Source organism: Harmonia axyridis, chromosome 2 (assembly GCF_914767665.1).
Source record: "Harmonia axyridis chromosome 2, icHarAxyr1.1, whole genome shotgun sequence".
Lineage (NCBI taxonomy): Eukaryota > Metazoa > Arthropoda > Insecta > Coleoptera > Coccinellidae > Harmonia > Harmonia axyridis.
In genome coordinates this window covers 11,517,929-11,530,191 of record NC_059502.1, presented here as the reverse complement: position 1 = coordinate 11,530,191, position 12,263 = coordinate 11,517,929, and the positions used below count along the sequence as shown (strand labels likewise).

The following is a 12,263-nucleotide window of genomic DNA, read 5'->3' as shown; positions in this document are numbered from 1 at the left end:
ACAAAAATACAATAGTTTTGTGTGTGCTCATAAATAACGGGTACCATTCTTTATTAGTTGAATTAACAATATTTCCAAAAATACTTATTGTCTAGCGGCAATAGGTTCGAATGTAACACCCTGTAGTTTGTTACATTTTTATATTAATAAAAATGTATAAAAATAAGAAATAATTTCTTTCATATTCTATCTGCTAGACCACAAGTACCAAACATGTTTGGAAACAACTCATTTTTATTAATCTAAAAATGTAACAAACTACATGATATTACATTCAAACCAATTGCCTCTAGACAATAAGTATTTTTGATAATATTGTTAATTTAACTAAAAAAGAATGTTACGCATTACTTTATGAGCACACACAAAACTATTGTGTGTGTACCAATTGGAATCAACATGTGATACATTTTTGGAATCAGCTCATTTGTTTACGGACACAGTGTATATACCTTCGAAGTAGTAATGAACCGAGCCGTATAAACAGCATAGAAGAAATATTAAGTTTAGAGGTAACAATACCCATTATTGCCAGTACTATACTTTGTCTAAGACAAAATAGTAGGTGGTAGAAATGTCAAATAACTTGTTACTTCCTTCAGTTGTTATGTGAAACCATAGCTATCAAATCTAAAAAGAAACTTTGATCCATTACTACACTTTTTGGTTTTTTGTAGTTTTTTCGTATCTGCTACCGGTTTCAAAGAAAAAAAAAATTTCAAACAATTCTCAGTAACCCTCAGGAAAATCCAAATTATTATGAAGATCCTGTTGGTGAGCTATGATTAAAATAATCATAAGTTTTGATACTTATCCCAAATCTGTAGCAAAGATTAAAAAGATTAGACAAACTGGTATAATCATCACAAAAAAGTAGGATTACAAGAAACACCCTGTATCCCAAAAACGAAGCGTTTGCGAGCCCAAATTAAAAAAGAGTGTGTTTTAGAGCGTGTAGAAGTATAATTCAAATATCGAATAGAACAAATCGAGAATAATAAAATTAATAAAAAAAAATCAAAATAAATCATTTTTCTCAACATGCACAATAAATGAATTAGAAAAAAACTTAATACAAGTACACATTTGGCAAGTTAAGAGAAAATCTATCATTAGGTGAAATTTACAATATTTTTAACCGTCAACTTCTTCTGCATATATGGAGATAAGATATATAATCTTTTTTTCATACAATGTTTATATTTCAAACCAACTAACATAAACTTTTCGAGAGAGTTTTCAAATCACTTAATTTTCATGAGGGGAAGAAATTCCGACAAATGATCCACCCTTACCTACTTCTTCCCTTCTCAAAGGCAGCCGACATAAGTTATTACAACTACTCATCGTTTGGGATGAATTATTGATGGTTCCATTTTCATTTTTAGAAACGGCTCAGAGTTCAAGATGTGAGCAATTAGTGGCCTTGTCTACTTCAGAAGATAAACAAACTGTAGTGGACACTAATTTGGAATTACTGGCAGGCACTTGGATCTCTGAAGGGTGAGTTTTTATACTATTTCAACAATTTTCAAGAGGAGAAGAAAAAAAATAGTAAAACACTGGCATGAAGTCAATCAATCAATTTTTACATGTCCTCAACATGGTTAGATTACGTTGTCGAATTGTGATATATTTTCATATTCACAATTTTATTATATCGTTATGAATGTATATTATATTGAAAGAATAGTATATTCTAACACAAGTTGCAGAATGGGCTCCTATTCCAACACGAATGCGAAACGCGAGAGTGTTCTGCAACGAGTATTAGACGATATTTTCTCTATTTCAGCCAAGTTTTGTGAAATATTGAAGAAATTCAATGAAAAATTCAGATTATATATCCTAGTGACTTTTGTATTGTATCTTGGCAATTGGTGTGGTTGTTACAAAAATTGACAGATTACGGAATTTGAATATGAATCGTATGTTTCAAATTTTTAAATAATTTACAATTACGCATTAAATTCGTGAATTATGTCTGACGAAATCGATTTAACACCACCAGAATTAAGAGAAATTGCGAATATAATGTTTCAAATCATTTCACTATATCCAAATTTTATTATATTTACAATTATTGACGTTTGTTGAAATTTGATAGGAGTCAGTAAAGACAACCACAAAACGGAAAATATAAATGAAAACGATGCTGTAATGAATTCATTACAGCACTGTTTTTAAAACTGTAATGAACTCATTATGATACTGATACTGAAATAGAGAAATATATTTATCTGAGTGATTCCCGATGGAATATGAAAATTTGAATATTTGGAATCCGATATTTTTTCTAATTGTCGAATTTATAATAAGCAGAATATTTATTATTTTCTGTATCTACCTGCTGAAATCCAAGGTTTGGCAACTTTTGCTCTCCTAGTGTCATCGGTTGTTTCACGTCGTTCGGCGCGCTTGATGTTTGTTTTCTGAATTTCTGATATATTTAGGTATTTATTTAAATATATTTTGAGTTAATATGAATCGTTGATTCACTAGGAGACATGAGAAGTGCGTTCTTTGAGGAGAAACTCGCAAATTGAATGAAATATCGTATCACTGATATGTTTTCATTTCCGCGCTCTTCATGTTGAATTTTATAGTTCATGTTGGGGACAAAATTTGCTCACTGAAAATGACATATGCTCCCTCTATCTATGTTTCCTCTCTGAAAGTCAATCTATGGTGCTAGTTAATCGATCAACATTAAATTTGGCAGGAGGCATTCCGAAATAGAAATTTTCATCTCAATCGAATATGCAATTTGGCACTAATACCGTTATTCTTATTTCTTGTGCCTCAATATTTCCAAATACCTACCTAATCTACTCCCAGTCACTCTCTTAACTGTTTGTTTTCAATATAATCTCACTGCTTCGTTTTGAAGCACTCAATGATAGAGTTCTAAGGAAATTTTTAACGGAAACTTCCGTGAAAATAATGTCCCAATAGTACTGTCATACATAATTTCAATCTTAAACTATCATCTGACTACTCTCCGTATACAAAGATAAATAGTCTCGACTGTATTGATAGTTCTTCAGGGATAACAGCGTGATATCATTTCAAATACCATAAATTCATGTCGAGACGTTCAAAAATTCACTGGGGCTAAAACAGTTGGGAGAGATTATCAATTTGAATGAACCGCAGGAGGTAAAAAACCCTGTCAAGAAAACAAAGATGGACGTGACAGGTAAAGCGACTGAAGAGACTTGCGATAAACAGTGAACATTTATCTTCTGGCATGTTGTCAAACATTCTGGACATACTACACTAGACAAAAAAGTAATTAGATTATGTTGCTTCCTAGTCTGCCGGAGGCAGTGGAAGCATTGGGATTGGCTACTTTTAGGACAAGACATTTTTGGTTTCCATATTTTTAAATTTCCTCTCGAAATATGCCTCTCTATGTATCCGCATATTCTTGTATCAGCCTTAACTTTTACAATACTTATTTGCTTTTAATGAAATTCAGTATGAGTAGTAGATAGTCCCATATCAAATTCAGCTTTTCCAGAAGAGGAGTCTTTTACTCCCTATACAGAGTGTTTCCTAATTGTGGGGCAAAACTTCAGGAGGAGATACCTACTCATCCAAATAAGGAAAAAAGTTTTTATAAACATTTGTACGAAAATGCTTCCTTTATGAATTACAGACATTCGAAGTGTTATTTTAATCATACATTTTATACGGTAACGTTTGAAAGCTTCGATTGAGTTTGATAAAAATTCAGTCATAGGCAAGAAATTCAGGTTACTGCAAATATCATGCTGATGATATTTGTTTTCACAAAACAGGTTTTAGGGGTAATTCTATCAGTAAAATTAAGGGGTTTTGCATGAAACTACTGTTTACATTTCTGACATCTGAGAGAAATTTCCACAGTTTTTTTTTAAAGTCGATGAATTCTAAGTAAAAAATATGTTTTGTTTTTTTTTCGATAATATGAGCTGTTCTCGAGACATGGGCCTCTCAGGAAATTAATGTTTAAGTTGTTATTCACTTACTAAGAGAATAATTTTGACTAACTTCTTTAGTGAGAACGGCTTTCATCTTATCGAAAAAACACAAGACGAAATTCATCGTACATCATGCAAAAATGGCTTAATATAATTACCGCTAACTTCAATAAATGTGTTCTGAGCTAATTCCAGATTATTAATTACATCAAGCCCTAAATTCATTATAATTTCACTCCCAATCATACATTCATCGTGCATCATGCAAAAATGGCTATAAGCATCACGAAGTTAAGAATTACAATTATTTATGGTACCTTATGCCTTGTATATTGTGTAGCAGAAACCATTTTTATATAAATGTCATTTTTGACTTTTCAGTTGAAAATTTTATAATACTTCGAAACAAAAACTTTTAGGGTTTGGATTCTAAATATACTCACATATACCCACCCTTGATATTTTAAATTTGATGATTTCACTATGTGTCAATTTCTAGTATATTTTCATTTTGATTGCTTGATTTTGAACCTTCGAAAAACATCGTAAAAAGGTCGTATGTATTCTCAAGCTCGAAGACTCAGTTCGTTATAAAGAAACAATTTGTAAACCAAATTTCATGTGAATAACTCTCGTGGTTTCCGAGAAAATCAATTGTCTAACCGATCCGATATTTTGTGACTAGAGAGACCACTGAGTCAAAATCAATAAATGAATGTTTTTGTTATACCTGCACGTGGGTGGGCGTGGAAGTGGATAGAATGAAAGCATTATCTGTTGTGTTGAAGATTCTCCAACCCAGTTTTGAGTACCGCATCTACAGGTGGTCCGTAAAGAATGAACGTTGGAACAAACTTTCTGTTTATCTACTTTAGAGGTCGCAAAAGATAAAGCTTTCGAAAGAAGCTAGGTCAAGAAAGCTATCGGAATTTCGATGGGGCCATCCCTTATCATAAAAAATATTTCCATTCCATTATTTTTTCTTGTCTTTAGTTAGTCATCCAAATCCGGATTCCACTTGGTTTATATAAGAATTTCTTCTTGAATTCTTCGAGAATTCGAATAACAGAACATTACATCGGTATATGTGGTCTCCACGGGCGAATTTGGAGTATATATATTTTTTTCGTTATTCTACTTCTAATTTCTTTGATTTTGAAGACGAAATTTTGCACAAAGCTTGGAATTGTTAATTTATTATACCAACACGCAAAATTTTAATCAAATTCCAACCGGATTTTGATATTTTCACTCAAATATCAGTTTTTTTTTCAGAATTCTCTTGAATTTTCTATGGTTTCGACGTTCTGAACGTTATCCAAACAAAATTTCGAACAAGAAAAAACGCAAAATATCATCCTGTTCGGACATGTAATTATGGAAATATTATTTTCGATACTACCCTTGAATTTTCATTGGTATTCATTATTGTGTTAGCTTGAAATTTTACATGAAGCTTGATACTTTAGTTTCATATCTACACGAAAATACAAATTGGGTAATTTCTCAGAGTAATAAACATAGATAGAGGGAGCATTATGTCAATTTCAGTGAGCAAATTTTGTCCCCAACATGAACTATCAAATTTGATATGAAGTGCGCGGAAATGAAAACATATCAGTGATGAATTTCTCCACAAAGAACGCACTCCTTATGTCCGATTGTGAATCAACGTTTCATATTAACTCAAAATATATTGGAATGAATACCTAAATATATCAGAAATTCAGAAAATAAACTTCAAGCGCGCCAAACGACGTGAAACAAGCGATGACACTAGGAAAGCAAACGTTGCCAAACCTTGGATATCAGTAGGTAGATACAGAGAATAATAAATAATATGCTTACTATAAATTCGACAATTAGGAAAAATATGGGATTCCAAATTTTCAAATTTGTATATTTAATCGGGAATCACTCAAATAAATATATTTCATTCATTACATTCATAACGATATAGTAAAATTGTGAATTTGAAAATATATCACAATCCGACAACGTAATCTAACCATGTTGGGGGCATGTACAAATTGCGTATATTCCCTCTATCTATGTTTATTACTCTATGGTCATAAATAATGTAAATCAAACCTTATCGTTTGAGTCCATTTCCGGCTCAAAATTCAAAAATCACACACATTGCGACGAAATAATACAGTACTCAGAAAAGCAATTGAAAAATCGTCTATGTAAGAAATTAAATTAAATTTGCAATCCCTCATTGAATGTTTTGTCTAAGAATCAAAACCAAGTAACTTTATATTTTGAATGTTTGAAATTTTTTTTTTTAAATTGAAAAGAACACAGCAGAAAAAGACTGGCATTACACAGCGTGTGATGGAAAACCAGGTAAAGCAACCTGTGTCACATAGACTGTTTCTTAAATGACTATCATCGCTTATGTGAATTCCAAATATGGCGTAGAAGCGTGCTTGGGAATTCGAAGGGCAAAAAATTGACAACAATCTGGGGACATCGGTTCGATCGGCTACCAGGTTGGTTTCTGAAACGTCCGAAGATTTACATAAGAATGCTGAGAGTTTTTATCCCAACTGCAATCTCGAAACAAGGAAAGTTTTACATTTGGTCGTCTGTCGGTCGATTCACTGAAGTCCCCATATTCGAAAAGAAAGAACCCATCTTATTATGTTGAAAGAGGGAATAAAATAAACCAAACCGATGTTTAAAACTTACAGTATATTTCGTAGTGTACCCGTTGCGTGTTTTTGTAAATGTAAGAGCAGCTCTGGAAAATTGTCTTTCAACAGGAGCGGAAGATGCTGATAAAAATCCTTGACCATTTTGGCCAAGTTTGGAAAGATATTTTTGAAACTACCAAAATCTACCAATAGATTTCATAGAAATGTGAGAAAACTACTAATAAAGTCATACTGGCGAATGCACCAGTCTCTCGGCGCTCGAGGAATCCCCTTATTTAGTCTCAGCGCGCACGAGTTTGCAGAAATATATACCGGCCTGCGACGCGTGCATATCGAGCTCAAGTAATATCACGTATCTTGATATCAAGTCAAGCAATAAATATCTATAATCAAGTCAAGTCAAGCCCAAGTATGTAATTTTTCACGAGCTTGATTTTCAAGTCAAGTAGTTGGTTAAAATGACAAGCTACTTGGCTCGATGAATCCCTACATTAGAGCCAAATTTCTTTCCCTGGAGTATCTTTTAACAGTTGTCGATAGAGCACAATCTGAATAACAATTATCCAGCTATTGCTTTGCTTTTACTTTGCTTGTATTTTTCCCATAAAAAAATAGTGTTGTATCAATAAACGAAACTTTTTTCGTCGATCTGTCGATCTTATAACAGATTCAACAGGAATTAACCAACTTGAAACGTTGCAGAAATGAAAAATGCGATCATATAACACCCCTAACTTATGGAACTTAACCAACTTGAAACGTTGCAGAAATGCAAAATGCGGAAGACATACCCGTACGCAGAGTAATTTGAAAAGTATCGACTTTTCGAATTTTCCCTGAGAAAGATCTCATTTTCTGAGGCACTCCTATCAAAAGTATCATTGAATTCAACTTTCACCATTTTCATCTGTTCACATACCACATGACCCATTTTTTATCCTAATAAATCAAACATAACCATCGGATTTAAACATCAAATATCTCTTACAGATGTGAAACACGCCCAGGGCCTGAATATGTCATCCGACACTACCAATTTGGAGATAAAGGAAATTTCACTCTTATTCAGCATCATTATTGGGACGAAAGCTGTTCTTCTCCGAAGCTCACAGTTACAGCAAACGGGCGTCTGACACTGAGAAATTCCTTAATTCAACCAGGGGCCAGTACCGGATATCCAAAACTTCGAAATATCACCATCATCCCTCAAGATGTCAACGCAGCAAAGGAATTGGATAGACTGGTAGCAGCTAGATGCCCAGGTTAGTTATCATTTGGAAAACCTAATCTTATTCCCTTAACATTTCTCTCAATAATGGACTAGTTTTCATTTTTTTGTTAAGGATTAATTCTAAAAATTTAAGTAAAATGAAACAAAAATGTGGAAGAATCATTGAAATATCTCTAGAAATGAAAAAGTTATGGGACTTTGAAGTTGCGCTTGGAAGAATAATTTCATAGCGTCTAGTGTGTGACGTCACGCCACTTACACGAGGCGACTGGTATTCGCAGAGTGCTTACAATTCATTGGTGTACAATCACTTGTGCCGTTCGTGTCGTGTTTTGTTCGTTACTTTTTTCTCTTTTTACTTTTTACTCCTCACATAAATATGTTTTGCCATTAATAATGGATAGACTTCAACAACCAGTACTCAACTACAAACTGTTTATGAAACGTTTTTTCAATAAATCATCGTTATAAGTTGAACCATGATGAAGCAAATTCAAAAGTAGATACTTACTTGAAAAGTTTAACTCCTTTTATTTCAGCACTGACATAAGATGGATTTGAAGAAAAAAACTCCATCACTGCGAATATATCTATTTTAGGCAAATTGTCACTTTGTCCTTTCACGAAGCCTTCTTCCATTATGGTGACATAAAAACAAAACTCGAGTTAAAACTACATTGTACAACTACAAACGGAGCGAGAGCCTTGGCGCGGCTAAGTATTTAAACGTAATTTATGGTGTAGCGATCACAGGCCAGTGGCGTGACGTCACAGACGAGTCGAAGACCAAAGACGTTCCGCGCTTAAATACGTAAATTTAAATAATCTATTTCTCAGTCATTTATTGATGGATTTTCAGAATTTTTTCACTGATTTATCAGTTTTGCTCTATATTTTAATTCTATCGTGTCAAATATAGTATTATCAACATCACTAAACTAGTCCATTATCACCTGTTCCGTTTGAAGTTTGAAGTGTTCCTTATGAAATATACGGGGTAGCCCAGATAAAACTATCCAGGCGGATATTCCCTTTTTTATGTGGGCCACTCTAAAAAACTGATATAACTAATTCTTTTATTTATAGGTCAGTACTGGAAGACTTGGAGACGTTACGAAGAACACCTGGTCTTCGAGAATAAAAATATGGCTAGAAGAAAACCCTCTGCATACTTGTCACCAATCAACAACTACCACTCTGTAAACAGCCAGAGGAATGTCCTCCACGCATCCGGTCACATATCTTGCTTAGGCTCCCTCAAATGGGCCTTTAACGAGATCAAGCTCTTAAAAATCCAACTGAGACCAATCCCGAACAGCCGGATCAAAAAAGTGAAGGAGATGAAGATGGAGCTCCTCCTTGGAGACATCCACAGCAACGCACATCTCAGAGAGGTTTACAACCCAACCAGTTTCCAACAGCCACTAGTGAAGCACGTAGAAAACGAGTTTGTTACCGTCAATAAGCATCCATACTTGATCAGGAACACGAACAGCATCATGTCGAACGTCTTTACCAACCCTAAGAACCCGCCTCATCTGTTGGTCAAGCTGAAACTCCCCCCTTACATTTGGGGCGAATGGACATCCACCAGGTGTGAGATCAGGAACATGGGGCTCTACTTGAAACGGCTGTTCTACTTCTACTCAGAAGACTCCACGTGGATTGGTGAACATAAGTTCTACGCTGATCCTTTCTGCAGCGTTGTCAAGTTTTCGGTTACTGCTGCCGGTTACTTGGACATCGCAGGGGAGAGCAAGATCATCCCGGGATCCTACGATATCGACTTCAACATAGAAAAGGCTAGCCTTACCGTTATGGACCAGAGGATGGTGAGCGATATGCACCTTACCAACACCTGTGGTCTTGACGAGTGGGTGGTTAACGTACCGAAGGAACTCAGCTCGACCAAAGGTTGTCCTCAGCTGGGAATAGTCCTTCCGTCTGTTCTCCAGGACATTGTGAAGATCGAGATGGATTTCGTTGGGTCCTTATTGCTTTTCTTGGGTCAGTCGGATAGTGATAACTTGCCTAGTTCGATGAAAGAAAGGCCTACTGCGTTTCAGCCCCCTTTGATGAAGTGTGGTGATGTGGCTACTTATTCTCAGGAGCTTAGGGATATTTTGTATGATGATTTGGAGTTTAGTAGTGGTAATTCCAGGTTCTTGCATATCCAACTGCTAGTTGTTGCGTTATTAGTAACAGTTTTGAATGTTTTGCGGTGAAAACTGATATAGAATCGAATTTTATTGTGTAAATATTGAGTTATCTGTGATACTAGGTAGATGAATTTTGTACAATTCTTTAATTTAATTCAGGTAGTTAATCAGTTATGACAAACTATTCTTGTGGATAGAATTCCTTTGAATTGAAAGCATTTGGTGAATATCTTGATGAAAATCACCAACATATTTGAAGAAAACATGAATATGAGGTTTATCTCTCAGTTGGAAGTTGTCTCTAAGACCCAATTTCCACTTTCTTAAAATTATATGAAACATTCATTCTTCTACAATCATATCAAGAAAGATATATATTTTCTCATAAGAAAAAACAAATTTGAAGAGAGACAACATATTATTCTTTGTAACATAAAATTGGTGAATTTCACAAAATTGATAAATCCAAGGCAAGAGTGTTCCAAGTACCAACATATAATAATAAAATATAACCATGAATCGGTGTGAAACTAAGATAATCCCGCACAATTTGGTTCTACCTACAAGGTATGGCAGAATTAACGGGAAAATAAATACTATAAAATTGTGTTGTCCATATAAAGCTGAGACTGTTATATTGAACAAATATTCTCAATTTGACCTATAATATATTTTATTACCGACATTTTATGGCCGATATGTTTTGGGTGGGACAGTCTGTATATTAAATATAGAAACCAGTGATAGAAAAATTTGTGAATATTGTATATATTAGACTGTAAGAACTTTTATTTATTACTTCCCAATAAATACAAAAGTTGAATATTACCAAATGTTTAATTGCATCTCTTGAAATTTTTCTTTCACAGCACGATGATCGATTGAATCTAATAACTATTTTCAGTCATACACCCAGTTGCAGGAAAGTTCATTAAAATGTAATACCGTCATTAAAATTTTAATCCTCCAGTAAAAGAAGCCTATTGCCTACCTGCACCGTTTAATGGAAGGTTAAAATTTTAATGCGGCATTAAATTTTGATAAACATTACTGTTACTGGGTTATTGTCTTTTAAACGATGTTTCGCCTACAACCATAGACTACCACAAATACAGAAGGCATCTTGAGATGTTTCTTGTTCGAGTTGCATCCACCGTTAAGAAGAAGCTAATAAGTTCTTATTCAAATTTTATGTGAAAGCTCTCAAAGAATCAAAAAATTTCAAAAATTTGAAATTTTTCCGAAATTGTCATGCTTATGAATGTCATTGTTGTAGTTGATGATAAAATTTACAGAAATCAACCTCAAATCTTAATGATATAATTAAATCGAATACCACCAAGGAACGATGTTCCTACCTAACCTAACCTAACCTAACTATGAAATGAGTGGTGTGGTGATCAAACACCAGAGGGAAGGTTCATAGACAATTCAATGAATAAAATGAGTAATTTTGAGCAAAGAATTGACCAGGTCCGGTTAATTTAGTAAAATAATGTTCATTCAGGTGTAACCTCCTGTAGTGGCTCATTGTGTGCCCGAGAGATGGCGTCATGAGCTGCACATCTCTCGGAAGTTCGGAACTACGTGAGATATGTTATGTCTTTTTTGGCCACTTAATTTTTATAATAACATTGTCACTATGCTCCGCTAGGTTGATGAAGGTTAATATAGGTAGCACGGAATACCATACATGCTCTGATAGAGGGCACACTTTAAAAATTGCTTGAGAATGCCTGACCAAACCCCAAATAAAATAATTAGGAGCTCCTTCTAAAATCCAATGTTGATTGGTAATAAATTTGTTCTAGGGAGCAATTCTTCTACCATCATTCCACTACAAATTATAAATTTTCCATGAATGATTAACTACTCGCTATCATCTCATCATAAATGATTCCTACTCTTTCCTAATACGCACTTTGAAAGATTATTTCATTTGATGACGACCATTCATAGATTGAAAATGTTATCTGGTATTTAACAGTAAGTATGGATGTATAATTGAGAAGACTTTCATTCCTCCCTTCATATTAAGTAAGGGTTAATCAACCTGCCTAAAGTAACCCTTGAAACATGCTGACAAATAATGACCAATAAAAAGATTGATGCAATTGAGAACAAAAATCGCAGAAATATATGACTTTTCAATGAATTGTAATTATCATAAGTAAATTTAATACAGTGTATTTCTAGGGCAAATAAGTTTATTTGATAAGTTCATTGTTTCTACTTCTGTTTGATGGAG

At 34.0% G+C, this 12,263-nt stretch overlaps 1 protein-coding gene across 4 annotated transcripts in view; it reads left to right on the top strand.

Moving 5' to 3' along the window:
- Positions 1-10,843, top strand: part of LOC123673021 (protein APCDD1-like) — a 65,487-nt gene extending 54,644 nt beyond the window's left edge. For all 4 annotated transcript variants that reach the window (XM_045607413.1, XM_045607414.1, XM_045607415.1 and 1 more), the window contains 3 exons: positions 1,389-1,503; positions 7,616-7,887; positions 8,943-10,843. In XM_045607413.1, coding sequence (XP_045463369.1) covers positions 1,389-1,503; positions 7,616-7,887; positions 8,943-10,081 — 1,526 coding nt within the window. In that variant the 3' untranslated portion in view covers positions 10,082-10,843. The remainder of the gene's footprint in view (positions 1-1,388; positions 1,504-7,615; positions 7,888-8,942) is intronic.
- Positions 10,844-12,263: the final 1,420 nt, after the last annotated feature.